Source organism: Rhinatrema bivittatum, chromosome 8 (assembly GCF_901001135.1).
Source record: "Rhinatrema bivittatum chromosome 8, aRhiBiv1.1, whole genome shotgun sequence".
NCBI lineage: Eukaryota > Metazoa > Chordata > Amphibia > Gymnophiona > Rhinatrematidae > Rhinatrema > Rhinatrema bivittatum.
In genome coordinates, this window is record NC_042622.1 from 210,265,535 (window position 1) to 210,291,611 (window position 26,077).

Consider the following 26,077-nt stretch of genomic DNA (forward strand, 5'->3'; position numbering starts at 1 on the left):
CTTTTGTATGCTCACTCCTTGCGTCCGTGGGGTGTACATCTGGTGGTCTATATCCCTCCCCTTCACGAGGCTGCTGAGGTGGCTTGCAGGCTCAGGATAGCTGGTTTCCTGGTTGTCCCTTTTATTTTTGGCAGTTCTGTGTTCCAGCCTAGGAAGTGTTGATAAAGTGTTGTAAAAAAGAAAAAATGTAGGAAACCTGAGTATGTTAGCACGGCTGGCTTCTTGCTTTTGCTGTTTTGGTGGCTGGGGAGTTTAAAGTTGCAGTTTGCAGTGTTGGTTGGCTTGTTCGTTACCGAGGTAAGCTTCCCGCCATCGGAGTGATGGTGCGCAGATCAGTTTGCTGCGCATGCAGCTCGGCAGGGTCACGCCTTAATCGTGTCGGCCTGTGCTCTAGGTGTTCTTCCAGAGGTGAGGGCCATCCAATGTTTCGGTAGCCACGAAAAAGAGGAGCCTGTTGCCTGCCCCTGTTCCACACGGCAGGGTTCACACTGAGTTGAGGACCCTTTTCCCGTCGGTGCAGGAACAGTGGCCATTTTGAATGCTCATGTGGCCTATGCTGCACTAATGGAAAGGGATTTCGCTCTGAGGCTTTCCCCGGCTTGCTTGGACTCTGGGGAGGAGCGGTGTGGGGGGGGGGGGGGGGGGCAGATGGGGAATGTACTCCTATTCTGCCTATCACTGGTTCTTTTCAGCCTTTGACTGACGCTCCCAGGCCTTTCTCCTCAGATTTTGTGTTGCTGTTGCATGAGGCCTATTTGGCTCAGCAGTACACGGCTGTGTCTGGTTTGGGGACCCATGCCCAACCTTCTGAAGATCTGGATGTGGGTTCCAGATCAGTTCAGTTTCGTAGAAAGTGGCCTTGTTTAGTCCAGCGTTTGTTGGGTCTGGCTCCATCTCGAGGGGTCGTAGTTGATGACTCTGATGACTCTGACGAGGCTCCGGTGGGGACTCTGGTGCACGACCTTGCGGTTGATCCGCATGCGGTCGATATGACTCTGGGGAATGATCCTGAGGAGATTCCGGTTTCCGAGGGTGCAAGCTCTAAAATCTGTGATGTCTCATAGCTTGTCTTTTCTTCAAGAGGGTCTGGTCAAGTATTTGGCTTTGAATTCTCTTAGGGTCCAGGTGGCTGCTCTTGGTTGTCTTCGGGGGAAAAAGTAGAGGATTCCTCTCTTTCTGCTCATTCAGATGTGATTCGGTTTCTCTGGGGAGCAAAGAATTTGTGTCTGCCGGTAAGGAAGGTTTGTCCATCCTGGAATCTTAAATCTCGTCCTCAGGGGTTTGTGTGAGGCACCTTTCAAACCACTCAGGAGAGCGACTCTTAAAGATTTGACTCTTAAGGTCATTTTCCTGGTGACCATATGTTCCGCTAGGAGAATTTCTGAATTACAGGCTTTGTCTTGCCATGCTTCATTCCTTCAAATTTCGGACTCTGGAGTGTCGTTGCGGACGGTTCCTTCTTTTTCACCTAACATGGTATCAGCATTTCATGTGAATCAGAATGGGAGCTTCCAACTTTTCCTGTGTTGGACTCTTCTGCACCTCATGCGAGGGAGCTTAAGCTTTTGGAAGTGCAGAGAGTGTTGTTGAGATATCTCAAGGTAACGAATAACTTCAGGAGGTTGGATCACCTCTTTGTTTTGTGGAGTGGTTCAAAAAGAGATTCTAAGGCATCTAAGGCTACTATTGCACGGTGGCTGAAGGAGGCCATTGGGTCGATTTACATAGCTAAGGGTCGTCCGGTTCCTGAAGGTTTGCGGACCCATTCTATGCACTCTCAGGCGGCTTTGTGAGCAGAGGCTCAGCTGGTTTCGCCGTAGGAAATTTGCAGATTGGCAGTTTGGGAGTCGCTGCATACTTATGCAAGACACTATCGTCTGTATGTGGGGGATTCAGAGTCCCAGTCTTTTGGCGAGAGTGTTTTGCAAGCGGGACTCTCCAGGTGGAGTCTGGACTGATCTGGGTACATATAGGGAAAGGAAAATTGGTTTTTATCTGCTAATTTTTGTTCCTGTAGTACCACAGATCAGTCTAGAACCCACCCGATCTGTGGTAGTGGAGAGTCATCTGCTTATTCTAGTTTCTGGGTATGGAATACAGACTTGTTTTAAAGAAGATGGTTTGAAAATGTGTTTATTGTTTGCTGTTTTTAAGCTTGGGTACAGATCAATGCTGAGGAACTGCAGGTGGCACATGTATTTATGTAGCAGTGTCAGTTAAACTTTCTCTGTCTCCATCTGCTGGCAGGGATGCAAAACCTAGGAGTCTGGACTGATCTGTGGTGGTACAGGAATGAAAATTAGCAGGTAAGAACCAATTTTCCTTTTTGCAATATTATCAGCTGATCAATATCTGGCAATTACTTCATCTATGACTTCAGCCATGGCTATTTGCCTGGTTCCAATTTGGCTGACTATTTGCTTTTAATAGCAGTGTCCACTTATAGCAAACAAGTCAAAAATAAGAAAAAACTGGAATCATTGTGAAATTGTCTCTAAGCATGGAAAGTCCCCAAATATATACAGTCTTTATGTTTAGAGAGAGAGCGAGGCCGTAAATAATGTCCAGGATTTTAGGGGCTTTTGGTACATAAATGAGACACCGCAGGGCTTCCCTGTCATCTTGTCTCTTTCCTAACAATTAATTAATCTCCCCCAAAGCTTACCATAATAATACCATACCCGATAATAATTACTAGAACCTGTTTGCATTAGGAATAGGGTTGCCAACTAGCTTCAGGTTTTCAGGACAGGTTAATTAGTCCTGGTTTTACTCCACTACATGCAAGTACTTATAGTCTTGCTTTTCTTAGAGAATAAGACCCAGCATGCAATGGGGAAAAACCAGGACTGGATCAACCTGTCCTGAAAATCTGGAGCCAATTGGCACCCTTAATTAGGGATGTTGCTATCATACAATCATTAACTTATATGAGCCAAGGTGGTGAATCTGCTGAAACTATAGGACAGCCAATAATGCAGTATCAGAACTAACCGTGTCACTGCCTTAGGTAGGAACATAAGAAGTGCCATGCTGGGTCAGACCAATGGTCCATCAAGCTCAGCATCCTGTTTCCAATTGTGGCCAGATCAGGTCATTTGGAATTACCTGGCAGATCCTAATAGAGATCTATTCCCTGTTGCTCACTCCCAGAAATAATTCCCATGTCTGCCTGGCTAATAATTGTTAAAGGATCTGTATCTCTAGGAGAGTCAATAATACAGTGTAGAGGGCATGTTGCATCTGTGCCATGGCTCTTTATGCAGTAAATAGCAAGGTATCATACTAAAATAGTTAACTTTACAATATGATATTCTTTTCTTTCATCCTGTTTCCCTCCTCCCCATCACTTCCTTTCTCTACTCCACCCGGCCCCATCAATTCTGTGCCTCTTAAACCTCCTCTTTCCCTTCCTCCCTCCCTCCTTCCCATCCTTCCCTCTCCAACACACACTATCCCCATCACCTGATTACATACCCCACTCCCCATGCCATTCCACCACATTTTTCTCTTCTGTGGTGACCCCACCACACACACACACACTCCCCTTTCCCATATCACCCTTCCAAACACATGCTCCCCCATGTGACCATCACACATACTGCCCTACCCCATGTTACTCCACCTACGTACCTCCATCTCTCTATGACCCCCACCACACGCACACCGTCCCTCCCATCTGGCTTCACCACACGTACAACCCTCCCTCTTGTGTGGTTCCCACACATGCGCGCACACACACACACACACACACAAATATGTCACTTCACTGCGCACACAATCCCCCTCCTCTCACACACATACACACTCCCCTTTCCTTATGTGTAACCTCACCTCACACACACACACACACACACAAATATCTGTCACTTCACTGCACACTCAATCCCCCTCCTCTCACACACATACACACTCCCCTTTCCTTCTGTGTGACCTCACCACACCTCTCTCTCCCATGTGTCCCCCGTTGCACACATATCCTACCTTCTCTCCCTTTCCAACCCATGCATTCGGCCTTCCTCCATACACCCTCATTCCCTGTGACCCCCCCCAACGCAAAACACATCTTCTCCCTCATGTCAACCTACCTGCCCCTCCCTCCACCCCATCCACTGCCTCCTCCCTTTCTGCAGCGGGCACTGTTATTACCAGATGGTGGTTACTCCGGTGATAGATCAGCTCCTGCCGGATTCTCCATGCTCCCGAATGCCACACACAGTCACCCTGGTGTCAATCCCCGCCTCTGCCGACGGCAAGAGAGGGTTCTCTGTCTCCATTGACCCGCCCTGCAGCGCCCCGGGCTGCGGCTCCGATCGCCCCTGCACCGTGCGGGTCACAGAGTAAGTGCCAGAGCTGCGAGTCGCCGAAAACAGCGTCGAAGCCAGGATAGGCCGCAACAAGGGTTTCCTCCCAAGACTGCAAAACCATTCAAAGTATTGTTCCTATGGGGACCTGTGAGGAGATTGGCACAGGTTAACCCGCAGCCTCGGCGGGCGAGGATACTCGGCGCCCGTTAACACGTAGCACCCAGCACGACTGTACGCGTTGAGAGGGCGGCACACGTTTCGTGCAGCGTCTGCGTGCGACGGTATCCAGGTGGGCCAGCGGCGCACCTCCCCCCCCCCCCCCCCCATTTGTGCCTAGTGCTTTCACAGCAGGCAATTCATAGATAAAAGTTAAAAGATAAAGTCTGTGGGTATTTTTTCATCCACCCACCTTACCCTAATTTTCAAAGGGAAAGTAAGTGTGGACTTTCCCTTTTGAAGATTATCACAGGAAAACTACCCCTTCCCCCCTAACGCACAATTACATCTGCTAATTCATGCAGATAGGTTTTTTTTTTTTCTGAGAATAATTACAGGCGTGCTTATGAAAATGCGAAAGCGTATGTCCTCGAGATCCAAAAACGGGGCCTGGTTGTCAGGGTATCCCCAGTGAATATGCACGAGATGGATTTGCGTACAGTGGAGGCCGTGCCTGCCAATGTCTCTCGTACGTACTCCTGAGAACCAGGCCCCTGTTTGTGGCTCTCGAGGACCAGAGTAGAAAAACTCAAAATCTAACCCTGCCTGTCCTCATCTTATTCAAACCCTATACAAACTCAAACCATAATCTTCATGCTAACCCTCACAACAGTGAACCTACATAAACTCTAAACACAGCCATACAAAATCCTTAATCCAAATCCTAACTTTGTCCCTATCCCTATAGAAACCTTAACTTTAATGCTGTCCTCAGCCCTTACTGTGACCTACCAGAAACCAGGACAGCAGTCTGTGATGCTGGGCTGACTGACACTCATCTGCCTTGTAAAGACCCCAGACATAAAACAGAAATTTGGTCACGGCAGGGTTGAAACTTTCTAAATTTATGATTTCCTAGCTTGTAGTCAGATGGACTCAGGACTAATAGGCTATATGCTCCCCTGCCAGCAGATGGAGACGGAGTCAGGTTTCAAAGCTGATGTCACCCTAGATACACCCCTGCAGTGACCTCAGCCATTCAGTATTTCTCCGTCTCCAGCAGATGAGGACATGCTTTCCCTATGGGGGATTGCTGTACCTTTTGGAAAAAGAAATTCTACTTTTAAATTGGAGAAAAGATTCTGCCCCACTTTTCTGCGGCAATACCTAAAGGGCCCTCCCCCAGCTGAGAATTTCTGAGGTGATTTCCGAGATACCTCAGAGGTATGCCTTGGTCCGGTAGCCGGTTCCCGGCGTGGACTTTGCTGCTGAAGCAGCCGAAAGGCAGTGGGTGCAGGAAGCCGAGCGCGGTGGTGACGTCCAAAGCTCTCTCCCCTCGCAGCTGGAGATCGTCTCTGTACTCAGTCAGTAAGTACTGAGCCCAGGTAAGTTTAAAAAAAAAAGAGAAGAGGATTTCCTCCCTTTTCAGAGATGGCAGGGTTGAAACTTTCTAAATTTATGAATAATTATGGCTTTAATTTTAAGTCCCCGTAGTGCTGATTATAACAATAATGATGATCTGTGGAACCAGAGCATTTCCTGCAGGGGGGGTGTGGAGCTATGTCTTGGGCTCTCATCTTTTTTCGTCATAAATAGCCAGGAGATGTCCCTGTCATTCCTTCATCACTATTCAAATAATGACTATAAGGGGGTTTTCACATGCTGGGGTCCTCCTGAAATAATACAGATCTCCTTCCTCTCCTCAGAGTATATCCTGACTGCATCAGCCCCGACGTGAAGAACTCCATTCATGTGGGAGACCGAATCTTGGAGATCAATGGCACCCCGGTCAGGAATGTTCCGCTGGACGAGGTACGGAAATGTGCTCCCCCTTCCCTCTCCCGTCTCGGGGCTCCCGAGAAAGGCAAGAGGCTTGGCCGTCTCCGTTTCTCCCAATCCTTCAGGTTGTGCCGTCTCTCTCTCTCTCTCTCTCTCTCTCTCTCTCTCTCTCTCTCTCTCTCTCTCTCTCTCTCTATATATTTTTTTTTCTCTTTTCCTCTCCTCTACGCTCTGTCCCTCTCTTCTCCTCTCATGAATTGCATCCCTCTCCTGCATTTCCCCATCCTCTCTCTCCACCACGTTCTGTTCCTCTCATGCACTCTTTCTTCTCCCTCCTCCATGCTCTGCCCCTCTCATGCGTGCTCCTTTTCTGTCTGCCCCTCTCACTCCTGTCTGTCTGTTGTCCTCTTCAGATTGATCTGCTCCTCCAGGAAACGAGCCGCCTGCTGCAGCTGACCATTGAGCATGACCCTCATGAGGCTGTGCTAAGAGACAATGCCATGATGGAAACCAGCCCCTTAGCCGATCTGCACAGCCCCCTGAAGTCGCCGTCGCGGACTCCCTGTGGGGAGGCAGGAGCCGTGCGCCAGAGGACAATCATGTAGGAGATACTTTATTAATGTGGCATCAGATTTTTTTTTTTCTGCCTTTCCAGACTCTTGCAGGGTCTGCACAGCTCTTTGGTGGTTTGGCAATTAGAGGGCAGCGTGGGAGAGGAGGAGAAACCCCAGAACAACTGTTCTCTTACACTTTCAGCGGAGAGATGAAGAGCGGTGTAGGAAGGGGGAAAGAAGAAAAGAGAATCCCCATGTGAAGGAACAGGCTAGATGCCTGGCCCACCTTAAATCCCAGAGAGGGAGAGAGCTCTGTGGGCGGGGCCCTGCCGGGCAGGAAGAGCTCTGTGGGCGGGACCCTGCCATGCAGGTTAAGAAGCAGAGCCCAGCTGGGATCCAGAGGTCCCCACGTCTCCAGGAGTGACCCTCTGAGAAGTTGTGTTGGAAGTAGACTGCAAATGTAGGACGTTATTGATTAGTATTATTTTCTGGTTATGTTAATAAAAGTTTAAATTGCATGAGAACGAGCTGGAGTCAGCATGGGCTCCTGCTCCAGCCTACAAGATATCGCTCATTCCCTGTACATACCCAGATCAGTCCAGACTCCTGGGTTTTGCATCCCTGCCAGCAGATGGAGATAGAGAAAGCTTCACTGACACTGTACATAACCTGCAGTACCTCAGTATTTCTCTGTCTCCAGCAGATGGTAGATGGTATTAAAACCTGCAGTCTGGAGTATAGAAAAAAAAAAAGAAGAAAAAGAGAAGAGAGATCTCCAGTTCCTCCCGGGGGATTATTAGGTCCTGATGGTTTGAGCTGCAGCCTACAAGATATCGCTCAGTCGTCCTCTCATCCCAGTAAACAATTCTCTTAAACCACTGGGATGAGAGGGCTGGAAAGAAAAGAAGCTACAGAGAGAAAGGATAGAAGGCTAGGGGCACTGGGACTCTCATCCCAAGTAGTACCCGGGCATTACACAAAGTTGCCCAATTGCAGGGGAGAGACAGAGAGGTGCCGGGGCAGGGGCCCCATTGCTAGTGTGATTATTTTGCTGTGTTTGTCGTTTATTCTGCTTTGCACCCTGGGTCAGCTCTTACCCTGGGGGTACCACCAGAGGCAATACTGGGATGCTGAATGTACACAGGGGCCCCGTGTTTAGCGTTGTCTGTCTGCCGCCCCCCCCCCCCAGGAGAAGCTGCAGCATCGATAAATCTCCGTGTTCCAGCTCCATGGGCTCCCCCACCTGCCAGCGCAAGGACATTGCTCGCTCAGAGTCCCTGCGGGTCGTGTCCCGCACACACCGCATTTTCCGGCCTTCGGACCTCATCCACGGCGAGGTGCTGGGAAAGGGCTGCTTCGGGCAGGCCATTAAGGTATGCTGGTGTCCCGGGGAGGGGGGGGAGCAGGGCGTCAGCATGGGCGGGCCCCTCGGCTTTATCTCATCTCCCTCTGGTACAACAATAATTGGCAAGTTCACAATTTTATCAGCCATCGCCTTTACCTGTCATGTCAGGGGAGCCATTCACATCACCTCCCTCTTTTGCCCACCCTTCCTCCCCACCCCTTCTTCTTCTTCTTCCTGTCTCATCCCCTTTTACTCTCCTCTTGTTTTGCTGTTTCCTTGCTCCTCACGCGTTCTTTCTTCTCCAGCTCCTCCCCCCTCCATTTTTCAATGCATAGGGAGTTCACCGTGCACCACATCCCTGGAGCCATCCTGTAAGGATGAATGACGGCGCCTCGGGATCTCTTGAGATCTTCACACCCCTGGCTCTGGTGTGAAGCAGAGACCTCAGGAGGTCCCTAGTCCACTTCCCAAGAGGCAGGGGGAATAGAATAAAACAAAAGGCGCATCAGGATACATGAACGTTGGTTGATACAGGGGCAGAAATTTAGTTTTGCGAGGGTTTTTCCCCACAGTTCGTACCGCCGCCAGTGCTGATGTCACTTCCTTTTTGTTGCCAGGTCACGCATCGGGAGACGGGGGAAGTGATGGTGATGAAGGAGCTGATCAGGTTTGACGAGGAGACTCAAAGGACGTTCCTCAAGGAGGTGAGTCCTGACACCAGCTGACTTCTTGTCTCATTGCAAGCTGGCTCCCTGATGAGAGCTGGATTGGAGGGAGGCAGTGTTGTTGGTGCAGGGCGGATCTGTGTAATTGTATGGGGGGGAGCCTGTGCTCCTGGGCCAGGCAGGAATGAGCTCTAGGGGAGTGTTGGGCGAGAGGGATTTCCTTGCTCTTGTGATGTTCTGTCCCTCCCCCCGGCAGGTGAAGGTCATGCGCTGCCTGGAGCACCCCAATGTGCTGAAGTTTATTGGGGTGCTGTACAAGGACAAGAGGCTGAACTTCATCACAGAGTACATCAAGGGGGGCACGCTACGCGGGATCATCAAAAGCATGGTGAGAAAGGACTCCTCTACTTCCCTCAAAGAGCCAAGACTTTCTCCCTTAACTCCGTGAGCTGAGACTCCCCCCGCTTATAGGCCAGGGACCCCAACCCAATACTCCCCCCCCCCCCCCCCCCCCCCAGTCTGTAATGCCGAGAATCCTCTCCACCCTGCCCAGGAAGCGTAGCATCCCTCCCGCCACACTAGCCCAGGCTTCTCCTGTTCCAGCTCAGAAAGTTAAGGCTCCTCTCTGCAACTCTCTTTTCCAGGCTGGATTGGCTCCCCCACCCCACCCCCTCCAGCCTGCAGTGCAGGGGCCCGAAATCAAATGTCCCTTAAAGAGCTGCATCAGTTAAACCATACCAGTGAAGGGGAGCTTACCCTGGGGAGGTACAGGCGATAGCGTGCACGCTCTGGGAGCTCAATTTGTTTTATTGGGAGAGATTATTGCAGAGTTTTGACCTTGGCAATATGAGAAGAACGTAGAAAGAGTTTCATGCAGGAGAACACTTGGGGAGCAGAGAGCGTATCTGTACTGGATTTCATCCAGTGACACACGTTAGAAAGAAGGAATTCCCAGGGTAACACCACTAGGCCCTCCTCCTCCAGTCTTCTATACCCCCAATCCGTTTCTGGCCTGGCCCTTCCCCCAATAGTCCTGGATTAGCCCTGTTAAATGCTTCCCTGTGGGGAATGGAAGGCAATGGGGGGACCTGTGGAGCGAGAGGAGGGACATAAGGGGAGGGAAATTAAGAAGAGGGGAGGGATCCTGTGGTGGAAAAAGAAGGGGGGACAGGGCCTGTGAGAGAGGAAGAAGGAAGGTGATGGAAAAACATAAGAGAAAAAGGAGGGGATGACAAGATGGGGGTGACACATGGAGAGAGAGAGGAGGGGGAAGAAGGGACAAAGTGGACTTGTTATGATAGAGGGAGGGGAAGAAAAAGGAGAGAGCAACTGTAGAGAAACAGGAGGAGAAAGGGCAGGTAGGGGGAACATTTAGAGGGCAAATTTCAAAGCCTCTTTTGCGGGTAAGTATTGATTTATGCCTGTAATCTGGCTGTCAGTGTAGCTAAAAGTCCCTGCAGCATTCCCCAGCACTTGCACTTCTGTGAGCATTTAGGGCAGATGTTCCCAGGGGCTTCTTGGGTCTCTGGCCCAGGAACGCCATCTCAACAATGCAGGTAAAGATATTTTTACCCGCTTACAGAGTGAGCAGTTTGGGGAAAAAAAAGCCTCTTCACCCGCGTCAATAGTGTTTCTTTAGGAGCAAAGCTCACTTTACAAACTCTTGGCCATTCTTTAAGGTTTTAAAAATCCCCCTGCCACTTAACCAATTCCTCGCAGGGAGGGTCATTTTCAATAGTGTTCCTAACTTGGCACGTGTGCGCGTAATAACCCTCAGTAAATGCATGGAGTAATTATGGTTCCAGCTGCTGCACACTCCCCTCCACCAGGGGTCGTCAGCGAGCCTCACAGCTGTGCAAGATACCTCCTCACTGATCAGTTCCAGCCCTGCTTAACCCAGCCTGACCATTCCCTCAATGCCTCTTCATTGAGCCACCTCGTCCTTGATCTGGCCGTCTTTGCCTTGTTATTCTGCCTTGCCTTGTGGCCTAACCAGGTCTTCTGTGTTGTTCTGTGACTTTCCAGACCTTCTGGAAAGTCACTCTGTAGCCTTCCAGGCCTACCTGCCTTGCTCAATGTCCTCTTGGGCTTTTCTGTCCTACCTTGTGGCCTTCGGGCCTTCTCGGTTAAGCTAGTCAGCCTTATCCCCTTTCGAGCTTTCCTTTTATTGTTGCATGTTCAGAACTTGTCTAGCCCTGTCCGTGTCCAGTCCTTGTCTGGCCCTGTGTTTGGTTGATCTTTGTCTCATCCTGTCCTTGTCTTGCCCTGCCCAGAACAGTCCCTTGTATGCCTTCCCAGGCCTTGCCCTTGCATCTGGGCCCAGCCTGTACCGTGTTCCAGCCTTGCCTGTATCCAGCTCCTGCCTGTGCCTGAATCCCGCAGCATCCATGATATTCTCGAGAAGGCAAGTCCTATCAGCCCTCAGAACCCAAGGGCTCAACCTGAAGGAGCAGGGGACTGCTAAAGCAGAAGACCACCTTCAGACCTGTCCTGCAGCCCTGTGCTGCTTCTGTGGGAGTGATCCTTGACTCCACCCCTCTCAATTGTGTCAATGCCACCTCCTCCTCCTCTGTAAATGGGTTTTTGGTGGTTTCATATTTATTAATGCCAGTTCCTGCCTTAGGCCTATTGCCTTCTGTAAATCTTAAGGAAAAGAAAATATAGGATAAAGTCAGCTCCACAAGTAGGTCATGTCATCCAATGGCACCAAGATGGAAAAAAACTCTGAAGTTCTTTCTGAGCATGTGCAGACCTTGCCATGTTGACACTGCTGCATGAGTCTCATTGCTCTTTCTTCTTCTGCTTATGCAAATGGCCACCTTTTTGCTCTCTCTTCACCACTCATTGAAATTATTCTCTGTTTTCTTATATTCATCTTTACTTGCTTTTTTTTGTCTTATTGTCACATTTCTCCCAAAAAAGTAGAATAGTTCTAATTTAAATTCATCCTGGATTTCTATTCTGCCTCTCATGACTGGAATAGATCACAAATGATTAAGAGAAGGAGTAGATTACAAATCTTGTCATGTCTGAATCCACCTCCTTCCATTGTGCTGCAGGTCTATAAAATATTCCCATGCACCTAGAAATTCTTGTAAGGTTTTAAAGTAGAGGAGGTTGTAGAAAGAGAGGAAGGGGAAGGAGGGTGAGAAGGACCTGGGAGGAGAGAGAAGAAAGTGGATCTGTGGAGGGAGGATATACAAAGAGTGAGGGTGAGGGGACTGGAAAGGAGAGTAATGGGGAACTTGTGGGATGAGAAGACCTTCCTTCTCTAGGTCTCCTACTGCTGATACTGCTTGCTAAGAGCTCTTCTCCCTACAGGACAGTCACTACCCCTGGAGCCAGAGAGTGAGTTTTGCTAGGGACATCGCAGCAGGAATGGTGAGTCTGTATACACTAATACACATGCCAACACACACACAGACACTGACATACATGCAGTGGTGCACCTGCTAATATCATGACAACACATTAAAGTCAAAAAAAGGCCTTTTTCCCCCAAAATTAATGCAGGCTAATAATAGGATCTAAAGAACTTTTCTCAATTGTTACCTCCCTGATTTCTCCACCCACAATGAGTGGTACTATGGATCTTTGTAATCCTTTTGCCTCTTGTTTTTGTGATAAGATATTACAGATCAGAAATGAAGGAATCCCTTTAGTGGGGTTCAGTTGAGGACCCCTTATAAAAGGTTCTGAGCTGATAGAAGGAGATATTATGGGATCTGATTATCTTATTAGCATTGGGTTGGGGGCACCGGTGGAAACTGAGTGGAATGCTAACCCCTTATTTTATGGGATGCATTGAGGCTTACTGATTGGTCCTCTTTGAAATTAATTCTAGGGACTATGAAGGTTGTACAGCCAGAACTAGACATTTGTCTGGTGTCCTATCTAAAGGGAGCTGACTGTTTCCTGCTAGATAGACTTGTGTTAGTGCTTAATGCTTCTTTATAATCTGGAATCTTTCCAGAGACTTTTAAGAAAACAGTCGTTAAGCCTTATCTTAAAAAAAGATAATCTTGATCCATTGGACAAGAGTAATTATCAGCCTGTGTCCCAACTTTCTTTTGCCAGTGGAATTCTTATAAAGTTGTCACATCCCAGCTGGTTGAATTTTTATCGAAAACATTAAGTACAAAAGCCCTGCTTACACCCCCATCGGATGATCCTGGATGGAAATTGTGTTAGAGGAGAGGAATCAACAGTGATGCGTTCAAGTCTGTCAGCCACGTTTGACATGGCCTATCAGGGTCTTTTACTGAAACGGTTGAGAAAGTTTGGTATTGGCGGGATAGCACTCTAGTGATTTGCTTCCTACTTGAAAAATAAGCCTCAGTCTCTTTCCTTGGGTGGTCGTCGGTTGTCCCCCTTGGGTTCTTCCTTCTGGGGGTGCTCCCAGGTTCCATCCTGTCCCCCATTTCTGTTTAATATTTTTAATGTCATCCTTGTGAAGGTCATTAAGGTTGCTGGGGATCAGATTTCATCTTTTTGCAGATGATCTTTAGGTGATTTTCTTTCCAGATACATCAGGAGACGAATCATTTATGACTGTCTTTTAAAAATGTCATCTTGGTGTCAAGTTAGTGGCCTTAAGCTTAATAGTTAATAGAACCAATGTTTACTGAGTGGGCCAAGTGAAACCAGAGGCCAACTTTTCTATTTGTCTGCGGCCTACAGAACTGAGGCTTAGCGAGGTGGTAAGAAACCTGGGGGTCTGGTTGAATCGGATCTGTCCACGCAGACTCCTATTTCTTCTGTTGCTAAGGCTGCTTACGCATATTTACAGGTCATTCGTCAGATTCAACTTTTGAGGTTGGTGGTCCAGGCTTTAGTTATGTCAACATCTGATTATTGTAATTTGCTTTTTTTTTTTTTGCGGGGGGTGGGGGAGAGGTTTACCAAAAATATGATTAGTCGGCTGCAGCCGACTCAAAATACAACTGCTAGGCGGATTGGTGGCCTTAAAATGTCTGATCTCGTTACCCCCCACTTCTTTGTGATTTATAGTGGCTTCCAATTCAGTATTAAAATTGAAGAGATTAGTTGTATTTGAAGTGTTGCATGATATGACCCCAGGTTATATTTCTGAAAAGATCACGTGTTACCCACCTGCCAGACTCCTTCGGTCTTTCCAGTTGGGTCTTTTGTCTGGGCCTGGGTTCTGTGGAGTCGGGCTGGAGAGAGAGAGATCTAGGGCATTTTCAGCTGCTGTGCCAAAGCTCTGGAATGAGCTTCCGATGGAAATTAGATCCGTCGGGGAATTATTACATTTTCAGATGCTTTTAAAAACCTGGTTGTTCACGCAAGCATTTGGCTGATCTGTGTAACTTGATCCTTCCCTCCTTGGTATTTGGAGGTGGCTGTATAGGTTTTATCAATGTGTAAATCGCTTTTGGATTAATAGGTATAATGATGATGATAAGAACAGCATAGTGACACTGACCCAGGTTGCTGTACGCACAGCAGTGCACAGGCCAACACGTACACACTAATACAAGCAGAGCCTGATTCTTCTCTGCACACTCTCCGTGTTGGAGCTGTACCACTTACATCCACACATCCAGCCATTATTTACTCTTTTCTGTCACTGTGATAGAAGGAGGCTTTTACCCTAGTGCACCCAGTGTTCCTGGCCTTCATGCACTATTCATTCCATGTAAAAGGTTCGTTATATCTGTCTGTCTTTCATATCTCTCCAGTATGACTGTATTCTTTAATTAAATCTGTTGAATGTAACTCTGCACTCTGTCTCTTCCTGTCTTGTTGTCTCACTGCCCTGTCTGTGTGCTCCCTCTCTCTGTCTCCCGTTCTTTCCCTCTATTCGCCTATGTTGCCCTAATTCTAACCTCCCCTCCCATGAAACTGTCTTCCCTCTGTCTCTCTGTCACTTCCTTGTCTTTAGCCTTCCCCACTGCATGACCATTCGTGCTCAATCACTCTTTCTCCTTCTCCCCCTCCCCAAGTCTCTCAGCACCCAGACTGTCTAATCGCATTCTCTGTCTGCAGACTTACCTTCACTCCATGAATATCATACACAGAGACCTGAACTCCCTCAACTGCCTGGTGCGCGAGGTAAATTCCACTTTTGTGTCTGTCGCACGCTGTCTCTCTCGTGAGCTGCCTTGCACGTTGCCTCTCTTTCGATCTCCGATCCAGTGTCCCTTACCTGCCACATCTCTTGTGAGCTGCTTTGCATGTGTGCAAACTTTGTCTCAGGTGCAGTTAGGGGGGCTCTGGATTCATTTAGGGGCACTTCTCAATACTCTGCAGGCAGCTGCAAAGTCACAGGTTCTTTACCTTTGAATTCTGCACCAGTTTTCAGAAGGAAAGTACCAAGCATACTTTCCCTTGTGAAAATTGCCCAAAGAAAAAGTACCTGTAGATATTTAGCAACAGTGCTGTGCACTACCCTACAGAAGAGCTGGGCTTGATTCCCGGCTCTGGTTTTCCATTCCCCAGGTGGACCGGAGATGCTGCTGCAGTAACTCTGAGGTCCAGGTAGGGAGAAGGAGTCATAGTCATTGCACAATGGTGACACCTAGTGGCTGGACTTACGACCCCCATAACTGCAGGGTTTTGAAAGAAGCCTGGTGTATGACCCCCAGCCGAGGACTGTCACTGCGATGACTGGGCCAACTGGGCGGAGAGGAGATATAAAATAAGGAAATTATTCCCCAACCCCTGCTTCCTGAGATCCCAGTAGTGGTTCTGACTGAGCTGGAAACCCAGAGGAGCAGGAGGAAACTGCTGCTCCCAAAATAGAATCTCAGGCAGCCACATCTTAAAATTCACAAGAGCCACACACAGGACTCAGGCTGAGTTTTTTTCCTCAAGAACTTTCAGGAAAGATCAGTGACAATAGGAAAATTGGTTCTTACCTGCTAATTTTTGTTACTGTAGAACCACAGATCAGTCCAGACTCCTGGGTTTATGCATCCCTGCCAGCAGATGGAGACAGAGAAAGCTTCACTGACACTGCTTCATAATCCCTAGTGCCACCTGTAGTTCCTTAGTATTGACCTGTATCCAAGCACAAAACACTTGCAAAACTTGTAAAACTATCCAAACTTAACAAAATTCAGAAAAAACTTTTCCAACAAGTCTGTATTCCATATCATGAAAAAAATAGTCTATGTCAAGAAATTGCAGCTGAGTGGACGACTCTCCACCTCCATGGATCGGGTGGAGAGTCGTCCCTTTCCCTATTTATACCCGGATCAGTCCAGACTCCTGGGATGTACCAAAGCTCCCTTCTTAGGGTGGGACCTGGAGAGTCCCACTCTCGAGACACTCTTGCCAAACGACCGGGTCTCTGGATCCCCTACATCCAGACAATAGTGCCTTGCAAAAGTATGTAGCAACTTCCAAGTCGCCGCTCTACAAATTTCCTGTGGTGAAACCAGCTGAGCCTCCGCCCAGGAGGCTGCCTGAGACTGACTACAGTGAGCCCTCAAACCTTCAGATACCTGACGCCCCTTGAGAATTTATGATGACCCAATAGCCTCCTTGAGCCACCCGCAATGGTAGCCTTGGAAGCCTGGGCACCTTTCTTCGAACCACTCCATAAAATGAAAAGATGATCAGACTTCCTAAAATCATTTGTTACCTTGAGATATCTAAACAAAGCTCTGCGGACATCCAAAAACTTCAGCTCCCACGCATGAGGTGTGGAAGAATCCATCACTGGAAAGGTCGGAAGCTCCACCTTCTGATTTACATGAAATACCGAAACCATCTTCGGAAGAAACAAGGGTACCATCCGCAAGAACACTCCTGAGTCTGAGATCTGTAGGAATGGATCTCGGCACGACAAAGTCTGCAACTCAAAGATTCTCCTTTAGGGTCAAATCCTTAAACATCGCTCTGTGAAGAGATTCAAAAGGTGCCTCACACAAACCTCGGAGAATGAATTAAAATTCCTGGATGGACAAACTCTATTCACCGGAGGGCGCAAATTCTTAACCCCCCCAAAGAAATCTAACTACATCAGGATGAGAAGACAGTTTATCTTGCAGGCAAGCCAGAGAACCCCCAGAGAACTGAAAGCCAGGCCCTTGACCAAACCTGCTTGAAGAAAAGATAAAAATCTGAGATACTGAAGACCATAAGGCCTACACTCCATTAGTTATACACCAGGTTTCAAACGCTTTCCAGACCCGAACATATGACAACGAAGTAGAGGTCCATCTAGCCTGCAGAAGAGTAGCAATGACCGCTTCTGGGTATCCTCTGCATCTCAAATGCCGCCTCTCAAAAACCAAGCCGCTAGACAAAAGCGATTAGCCTGGTCTGAAAATATGGGACCCTAATGAAGAAGGCACAGAAGATGACTGAAGTGTAATGGTCCGTCCACTGCCATGTTGACCAGATCTGCGAACCATGGCCGACATGGCCACTCCAGGGCTACCAATACCACTTCACCTGGGTTTCTCTCTATTTGACTCAACACCTTTCCTATCAGAGGCCAAGGAGGGAATACGTAAAGCAGAACCTCCTGAGGTCAGGACAGCCCAGAGCATCGACTCCCTTGCCCTCGAATTCTCTTCTTCAACTGTAAAATCGTGCCATCTTCGCATTGAGATGAGTCACCATTAGATCCACATGGGGGCAGCCCTACCTTTCTCACATGAGCTGCATTACTATCTCGGACAACTCCCACTCCCCCAGATCTAGTAAACTACAACTTAGAAAATCCAGCTGGTCGTTTTCGATCCCTGTGATGTGTGACACCACTATCCAGTCCAAGTTTTGTTCCACCCAAAGGATTAGCGCCTGAGCCTCCTGGGCCATCACTCAACTCTTAGTTCCTTCCTGCCGATTTATATAGGCTATGGGCATCGCATTGTCCGACAAGACCCTCACCGACCGGCCTCGAACTAAAGGCAGAAAGGCAAGTAATGCTAACCTCATTGCCCTGGTCTCTAAGTGATTGATAGACCGAGGTGCTTCCTACGCTGACCAAGTGTCCTGGGCTGACTGTTGTTGGCATACTGCTCCCTATCCAGAGAGATTGGCATCAGTAGTAAGAATTACCCAATCCGGGACCTCCAGATCGAATTAGAATTGGACATTAGCAGCCACCAAGACAGACTGTCCCGCGCATAACCCACGAGAAGCATGGGCAGATGAAATTCCTCCGATAAAGGATTCCACTATGCCAGCACAGCCCTCTGCAGCAGTCTCATATGTGCAAAGGCCCATGGTACCAACTCCAGCGCTGAAGCCATCGAGCCCAGAACCTGCAAAAAATCCCAGACTCTGGGCCACTTGCAAAGTCAACAAGTGCTGGACTTGCCTCTGTAACTTGCACACTCTCTCCTCCATCAGAAACACCTTGCCTTTCAGCATGTTGAATCATGCTCCCAGAAAATCAAGAGTCTGAGACGGAATCAGGTGGTTCTTTGCCAAATTCACAACCCAGCCCAGAGATTCCAGAGTATTTATCACCTTCTCCACCACAGTGCGACAACTGTCCTCTGACTTTGTCCTGATGAGCCAGTCGTCCAGGTAAGGGTGTACCAACACTCCCTCGTGCCGTAATACTGCCGCCACCATTACTTTGGTGAATGTGCGCAGCGCTGTGGCCAGCCCAAAAGGGAGAGTCTGAAACTGGAAATGCTGACCTAGCACCATAAACTTCAGAAAAGGCTGGTGATCCGGGTGAATGGGGATATGTAGGTACGCCTCCGTCAGGTCCAAAGAAGCCAGAAACTCTTCCTTGTGCACTGCCTTAATTACCAACCGCAGGGTCTCCATACGGAACCTCGACATCTTTAGCGCCACATTTACCCGCTTCACGTCCAGAATCGGGCGGAAAGTGCCTTCTTTCTTTGGAAATACGAAGTAAATGGAATACCAGTCTTTGCCCCTTTCACCCTGAAGAACCGGAATCACGGCCTCTAACCTCTGCAACCTGTCTAATGTCTCCTGAACCGCCCGAAGTTTTTCCAGGGACCTGCAGGGGGAAACTAGAAACAGGTCACGAACAAAATTCTAACACGTAACCGTCTCTTATTACACTGAGGACCCACTGATCCTGAGTAATCTTGGCCCACTCCCTGTAAAATCGTGCTAGATGACCCACTATAAAGAGAATGGCGGAGTGGCCGGCCTTGCCTCATTGTGAGGATTTAGCCCCTGTAGCTCCACCTTTTGTGGAAGCTCTGAATGGCCTTCGACCGCCTCGAAAGGACTGTCCCCAGGACTGCTTCGGCGAAGCTGGGGCTCCTCTCGCAGGATGAGACCTCCAAACCTCCCGAAAACACGACAGAGACTGAAAGAACTGTCTGCCCTTAGGCTTGTCCTCTGGCAACTTATGCACCTTATTCTCTCCCAGATCCTTCATCAATTGCTCCAGGTCCTCACCAAACAAAAGGTGTCCCTTAATGGAGTGAGACCCCATCCGGGACTTAGACACATCAGCTGACCAGTTACGTAGCCATAACAACCTCCTGGCTGATACCGCGGACCCTATAACACGAGATGAAGTCCTTAGCAAGTCATACAAGGCATCCGCAATGTAGGCCACCGCTGCCTCAACACCTGACTTCGTTTGTGTTGGATGCAGCAGCTACAGGATGGGCAGACAAACTCTTTGCATGAAACTGGAGCAAATGGCCGCCCACAAGCTCAGAGCAGACACCTCAAAATTCCTCCTGAGATGAATCTCCAGCTTTTGATCCTGCACATCCTTCAATGCCGTGGAACCTGCGACCGGGATAGTCGTCTCTTTAGTGACCGCCGACACCGCAGCATCCACTTTTGAAAGGGAAAATAGCTCCAATGTCTGCTCAGGCAAAGGATAAAGCTTCGCCATCTCTCTCCTCACTATCAAGCTGGCGTTAGGAGCTCCCCACTCCTGATTCACCAATTTCTTCACTGACTTATAATAGGGAATAGCTATCGTCTGACCTCTAAACCCATCCAGAACCGGATCCGCCCCTTCCATGTCTGAGCCTTCTTGGGGAACCTTCAGCCAAAGGCCCTAATTCCTCCCTCTGGAACAATTGGACCACCTTGGAGTCATCCCCCTCAGAACCCGGGACTTCTTCTGGATCGTCCCCCGGAACTGAGCCGGCCGCATCCAGAACCCCCTGGTCCTGCGCTAACAAAACCCCTGAATCTCTGGGAGTGCCCTCCAAACTGACTGACTCATCCAAATCCTCGCCAGCCAGAGTAGGACCCAGTAAGCACTGAACCCCAGAAGGCCTCTGCTTCCGGGACTGCCCCAGCCTAGGGCTCAAGCTCTGACCCACAGGAGGAAAGGGTTGAGGCCTCAGCCCTGACTACTGAGCCAAATATGCTTCATGGAGGAGCAAAATAAAATCAGATGAAAAAGGCCTGGGAGTAGCAGGAACCTGTTGGGAGCCAACTATAAAGGAGCCAGACACTGGTAGCTCTGAGGCAAAGTTCTCATCTACCCTGCCCTGCTCCTTTCTGGAGTTCAAGCAGATTGGGGAAAATCCCCCCTCCTCTGTCTGCGCTGCGTGATAATCCAAAATGGCCGTCGCTTCCATGCCGATGAAGAAGGAGGCCTCTATCTGCTCGGAACCCCGGCGCACAAGGAGAAATATTACGGAAGAGTCTACACCATCGCGACCATTTCACCTGCTCTGGTCCCTCCAACGGCCCTTCTCCACCAGACACACATGCAGCACAGAGACCCAAGTGGTTCAGATTTGCCGGTGCTGCACCGCACACAGCGGCACACCATAATACTACAGCGGGAAAAAAACCCTGTATTGACTGAAAAAGGGTCTGGAGATGCTAAGAAAGCCGTTCTCCCCTTACTGCTGCCTCTACGGAGCAGAGAGCCGTTGCTTACCTCAGCTCCTTGGTCCCTGACCAAACTTCCATCACTGTTAAAAAAAAAATTTTTTCAATTAACTTTATTAAACAAAACACAGAAAAACTCCCTCAGTATGGAAAACAGAGCTGTCATCCTGTCTCGCTTCCCTCTCCCTCCCTGCATATTCTGTCTGCCTTTACCTAGCTGAAGGCTCTTTTCATCCATACTTCCATCTCCTCCCTCCTCAGAACAAGAGTGTGGTGGAGCTGGCTTGGCTCATGATAGATGATGCAACAAGAAAAGGCACACTGATAAAAACCCGCTGCCCTGAGCCTAGAGCTGCCTGGGCAGCCTTGTGAAGGGGAGGGATATGGACCACCAGATTTACACCCCACGGATCACGGACCGAGCATACAAAAGGATCACTGACCCCCAGCTCGTCCACCTCAACCAGACAGGGGAAGGATCCACCAGGACCCAAAAATCCCCTGGGAGTAAGGCTTATAAAAATAGAAAACTGAGGGACTGGTGGCACCAGGGATTATGAAACAGTGTCAGTGACACTTTCTCTGTCTCCATCTGCTGGCAGGGATGCATAAATTCAGGAGTCTGGGCTGATCCTGGTACGTACAGGGAATCACAGTTCTCCTTTCACTTCATTTGGAGAATGCACATTTCTCACTTTACCAACAAGATACCTGGAGCTTCCTTCTCAAGTCATTGAATCCCCTTTGAATCTTGATTCAGAACCAGGACGTTCAGCCTCTGTGGAGAAGAGCTATATTTAGCCATCCTGCATTACACTGGGGTCAACAGCTTCACAAACCCCTCTTCTGACTAGGGTCTAGGTTGATTCATCACAGGTTACATTCATAAAGCTATCCTAATTATGAGATAACATAAGAAATGCCAAACTTGGTTACACCAACAGTTCATCGAGCCCATCATCCTATCTTCCTCAATGGCCAATCTGGGTTACAAGTATCCAGCAGATCCCAAAGAGTAGATCCATTTCTTATTCCTCACTCCCAAGAATAAATATGGATTTCCCATGTCTACCTGCTAATAATGGTTTTTGGACTTTTCCTCCAGGAACTTGTCTTAAACCCTTTTTAAACCCATCTATACTAGATGGGTTTTGTTGCCAGAAGACCATATCTTCTGGCAACAAATTCCAGCTTGTTTCTTTAAAACAGCTTGGACGGCAGCCTGCAAACCATGAGATTCAAGCTGAAATGTATCAGCTAGAAAATGATAATTCAACAGGCCATCTCGCAACCCATCCACTGCATCAGGCTGGAGAGTAAAAAAAAGAGAGTAAAAAAAAAAGCAATTTGAATCTAACTTTATCCTCAGAATTTGCACAAATAATTCGCCATTCAACCTATTGACATTAGTCTCCAACTATGATGCTGGCCAAAGACCAAGCCCTTACTGTCTGGAAAAGTTTTATTGCTTGTTCTCAGCAGACCGCAAATTGTCAGCAATAAAACTTTTTTTTTTTTTTTTTTACTTCCTTCACCAATTGTTTTATATCTCTTAATCAAGGCCCAACATGCATCCCGATTCATTCTAGATTTGTCCTTCCTCTACTGCCTCTCGAAATATCTCACTCTGCTTAATTAATCTCAGTCTATACCATGGAGAATTCAAGCATGGATTCACTCACAATACTCTTAAAGGGGCCATTTGGTCAATTACCTCTTTTATATTAAAAGCCCATTCATCAACATATTCCTCCTCTGAACCAGAGCTGGTTGCAAGCGATCAACCAAGGCTTTTCCAATCCCTCACTGCAATTTTTTGCTTGCAAAGCAGAGAAGTTATTATTTCTGTACCCTACCCCCAAAGTAAACTGCACTAAAAAATGATCTGCCGAAGACAGTGGTGCAACTCCCACAGAGTCATTCCGAACAAGATCAGACTTTGAAGAGAAAGCTGAATCAAGAGCATGGCCTGCAATACAAGTAGCATTTCTGATTAATGGGTGAAACCCCACATCTGTCATGGCAGTTATGAAAAAAACACTTTCGCTCCCATTCCATTGCATGTCTCATGTGCTACCCCCCTCACCAATGAGCACCTTGGCAGACTTTGTATCTCGAGCAGTATTCTCCCTCCATGGACTTTCTGTCACAATGAATATATGCAAACGTGCCCTCCTTTCATGATCTCTGTCACGCAGTGCATGTCTCAAATGCTGCATCCCCCCCATGAGCTATCTGACAATGATACATGCTTTTTGCACAGCACCCTCACTACCACATAGGGATGTCCCTGGCATGGTGAATGTCTCCTGTGCTTTGTCATCCGGTCTCGCTTCCCTCCCTGCATATTCTGTCTGCCTCCACCTAGCTGAAGGCTCCTCTCATCCACACTTCCGTCTTCTCCCTCCTCAGAACAAGAGTGTGGTGGTGGCAGATTTCGGGCTGGCTCGGCTCATGGTGGATGAGAAGAACCAGTCGGATCAGCTGAAGAACATGAAGAAAGTGGATCGCAGGAAGCGGTACACGGTGGTAGGCAACCCTTACTGGATGGCACCAGAGATGATAAATGGTGAGTGGAGAATTCTAATCCCCACTATTTCAGATTTCCTGCCTTATTATTGGTGGACACAACTCATGTGATGATGCGAACATTTCTGTTGTTCCGCTCCATGCTAAAGTCCTGTCTCACTTCAGCCAGTAAGATGGTTGCATGCAAATTGCATTGCGAGTCTACCCCATAATATCAGCAACAGAGTCATGGGGACTTCTGACTTCATCACAGGCCTTTTTCATTTGTGGCTTTTGATGGACTCCTAAGGGAGGCATATTATTTTTGTTAAATCATGGAACAGGAATCCAGGATTCCCTGTACGTACCTGGATCAGTCCAGACTCCTGGGTTTATTCATCCGTGCCAGCAGATGGAGACAGAGAAAGTAAAACTGACACTGCTTCAAATACCCTGGTGCCACCTGCAGTTCTTCAATATTTCTCTGTCTCCAGCACTGCAGTTTTTTCTGTCAGTGTGCCCAGTGTTTTTTCCTAGCTTTTTGAGCCTTTCTCCCTGGGGTCGGGGTTCCTAGTCAGGGATCCCTACCCTGTTTGGTTGAGACGGACGGGCTGGAGGTTGGTGACCCTTTTGTACGCCCGGTCCCAACAGGAATCCAGGAATAGAACAGGCTATGTCTCCTCTTTCCTCAGGAAATGAGCCTCTGACTACAACAGTAAGGCTAAAGCACTAGCACAGATTATATGTGTAACTCCCCTTTTACGAGGGGGCCAACTTCAGATGCCACAGAGCACTCTCCACCTCTCTGCAGCTCTGGAATCCGGATTCTGCGGTGGGCATCACACTCCAAAAGACCAGTCCACACCCCCCCCACGTCTTTTGTTCCAAATCAAAAGTTTCCTGAAGAAAAAAAAGCAACTGGCTCATCAGTATCAAAACAAGTAAAGCAGGACAGAGAGTTTTTTTTTAACAGTCCAAAAGCGCAAGAAAATGTAGCTCCTGGTCACAAACACCAAGATCCACACAAGATATACAGTATCTTCTCAGCCTGCTCAAGGAGAACGCTAGGATACTATCCCAGCTCGCCAGAATTTGCCTTTTTCCTTAGAACGAGGAAAATCCACTTTTCCCACTCAGATTGGGTAGTACATTACCTGGTTGCTGACCCCCTCTTTTGGACAAAGCCCTCTATCTCATAAGCCTTGGAATAAGAAATCCTCCTAAGTCCGGGTGCTGCTGGATCCCCTGCAGAATCCACGCCAACCTTCAGTTAGAAAAGAGGGGCAAACAACCTTTTCCCTCCCTGGAGCCTCTGAGAGCCCCCAGCGCCAGGGCTGCCTCTCACTGCCCCTCAGGCGACTTCTCCCCTTGGTGACTTGTGGAGTCACTTATACAAACTCTGAAAACCAGGCCCCCCCCCCCCCCCCCCCCCCACCTTAAGGGATGGACCTTACTATTACCCAAAATAGAATACCTCCCATTTCTGAAAGTTTCTTCTCTTTATCCCAGGGGTAGGCAACGCTGGTCCTCGAGTGCCACAAAGCCAGCTGGGGTTTTCTTGATAGTCACACTGAATATGCATGAGATGTATCTGCATGCACTGCCCCCACTGCATGCAAAAGCACCTCATGCTTATTCATTGTGGGTATTCCGAAAACCTGACCACGTTGTGGCACTCGAGGACCGGAGTTGCCTTCCCCTGCTTTATCCTATGGAAAGACCTAGTCAGTCACTAAAATAGGTGAAACAAAGAAAATGATTAAGATTTCCTTTTTTTCATTCTGACATCTATTTTATTCATGAGGAGACAGGTAGGGATAACGTAGCTCAGGAGTGGCTGTGCTCATTATCATCGGAACAGAGCTGTATAAAGCTTGAATACAGCATAAACAGCTAAACATAGAAAGCTAGTAAAAGTCAGCAAATAAAGACAAAACAGTCCGTCCAGTCTGCCCAGCGAGTTGCTTATGGTAATAACTGCCACTCCGTACAGGTTACTCCCATGCCTTAAGGGTAGTAACTGCCGCTCTGGATCTGTGTCAGAGAAGGGGATTTTTCAAAATCAGGGGGTTGTGACCATAATTAAAGATATTCCAAAAAAGTGTTAAAAATATAGGACATAAAATTGATATTAGGAAAAAAGAAAGCGGACTGAGGGATTAGATCGAAGGAGGAAGAACTGGCAGGTTGCTCTTTTATATAATCAGCCCTTTATTACCTTTTCAAATTATCACAATCAAGAGATCTTGACTACAGAAATCATATCAACATATTTATCATCCAAAAGAAAAAATATCAATACAATAAAGAAAACCAATACATTGACATTACTTAGGCCACCGGTTACAGAAAGAGAGAGAACTTATACAGCAATAATATATAGAAAAATCAGAGACATTATGGGGTAGATTTTCAAAGGGTTACGCGCGTAACTCCGAAAACCTGCTCCTGCGCGCGCAGGCCCCGGAACGCGCGTATGTCCCGGGGCTTTGGGAAGGGGGCGGGGACGTGGCGCCAATTCGGGGGCGGGACAGAGGCGTCCGGCACAGCGGCTGTGCCGGGGGTTGGTGCACAGGCAGCCGGCCAGCGGGCGCAAGAAACGCCTGCCAGAGGCAGGTGTAAATAAGTACAACAGATAGGGGGGGATTTAGGTAGGGATGGGGGTGGGCTAGATAGGGGAAAGGAGGGGAAGGTGGGGGGAGCGGAAGAAAAGTTCCCTCTGAGGCCGCTCCGATTTCAGAGCGGCCTCGGAGGGAACTGGGAAAGCCATCGGGGCTCCCCTTGGGCTTGGCGCACGCATGGTGCACAAGTGTGCACCCCCTTTCGTGCGCCGACCCCAGATTTTATAACATGCACGCGGCAGCGCACGCATGTTATAAAATTGGGTGTACATTTGTGCGCGCCGGGTAGCGCGCACAAATGTACCCCGCACGCGCAGATTTTAAATGTATATAGGTCTTATCCCGAAGTGCTAGGGGCAGGCAC

General features: G+C 48.4%; 1 protein-coding gene across 3 annotated transcripts in view; it reads left to right on the plus strand.

Annotated features, from left to right (window-relative positions):
- LIMK1 (LIM domain kinase 1) overlaps positions 1 to 26,077 on the plus strand; it is a 113,168-nt gene that overhangs the window by 72,075 nt on the left and 15,016 nt on the right. For 2 of the 3 annotated variants that reach the window (XM_029613153.1, XM_029613154.1), the window contains 9 exons: positions 4,134 to 4,340; positions 6,170 to 6,275; positions 6,656 to 6,843; positions 7,986 to 8,169; positions 8,759 to 8,845; positions 9,063 to 9,194; positions 12,128 to 12,187; positions 14,816 to 14,881; positions 22,997 to 23,153. In XM_029613153.1, coding sequence (XP_029469013.1) covers positions 4,134 to 4,340; positions 6,170 to 6,275; positions 6,656 to 6,843; positions 7,986 to 8,169; positions 8,759 to 8,845; positions 9,063 to 9,194; positions 12,128 to 12,187; positions 14,816 to 14,881; positions 22,997 to 23,153 — 1,187 coding nt within the window. The remainder of the gene's footprint in view (positions 1 to 4,133; positions 4,341 to 6,169; positions 6,276 to 6,655; positions 6,844 to 7,985; positions 8,170 to 8,758; positions 8,846 to 9,062; positions 9,195 to 12,127; positions 12,188 to 14,815; positions 14,882 to 22,996; positions 23,154 to 26,077) is intronic. The other variant, XM_029613155.1, reaches the window with a different exon arrangement.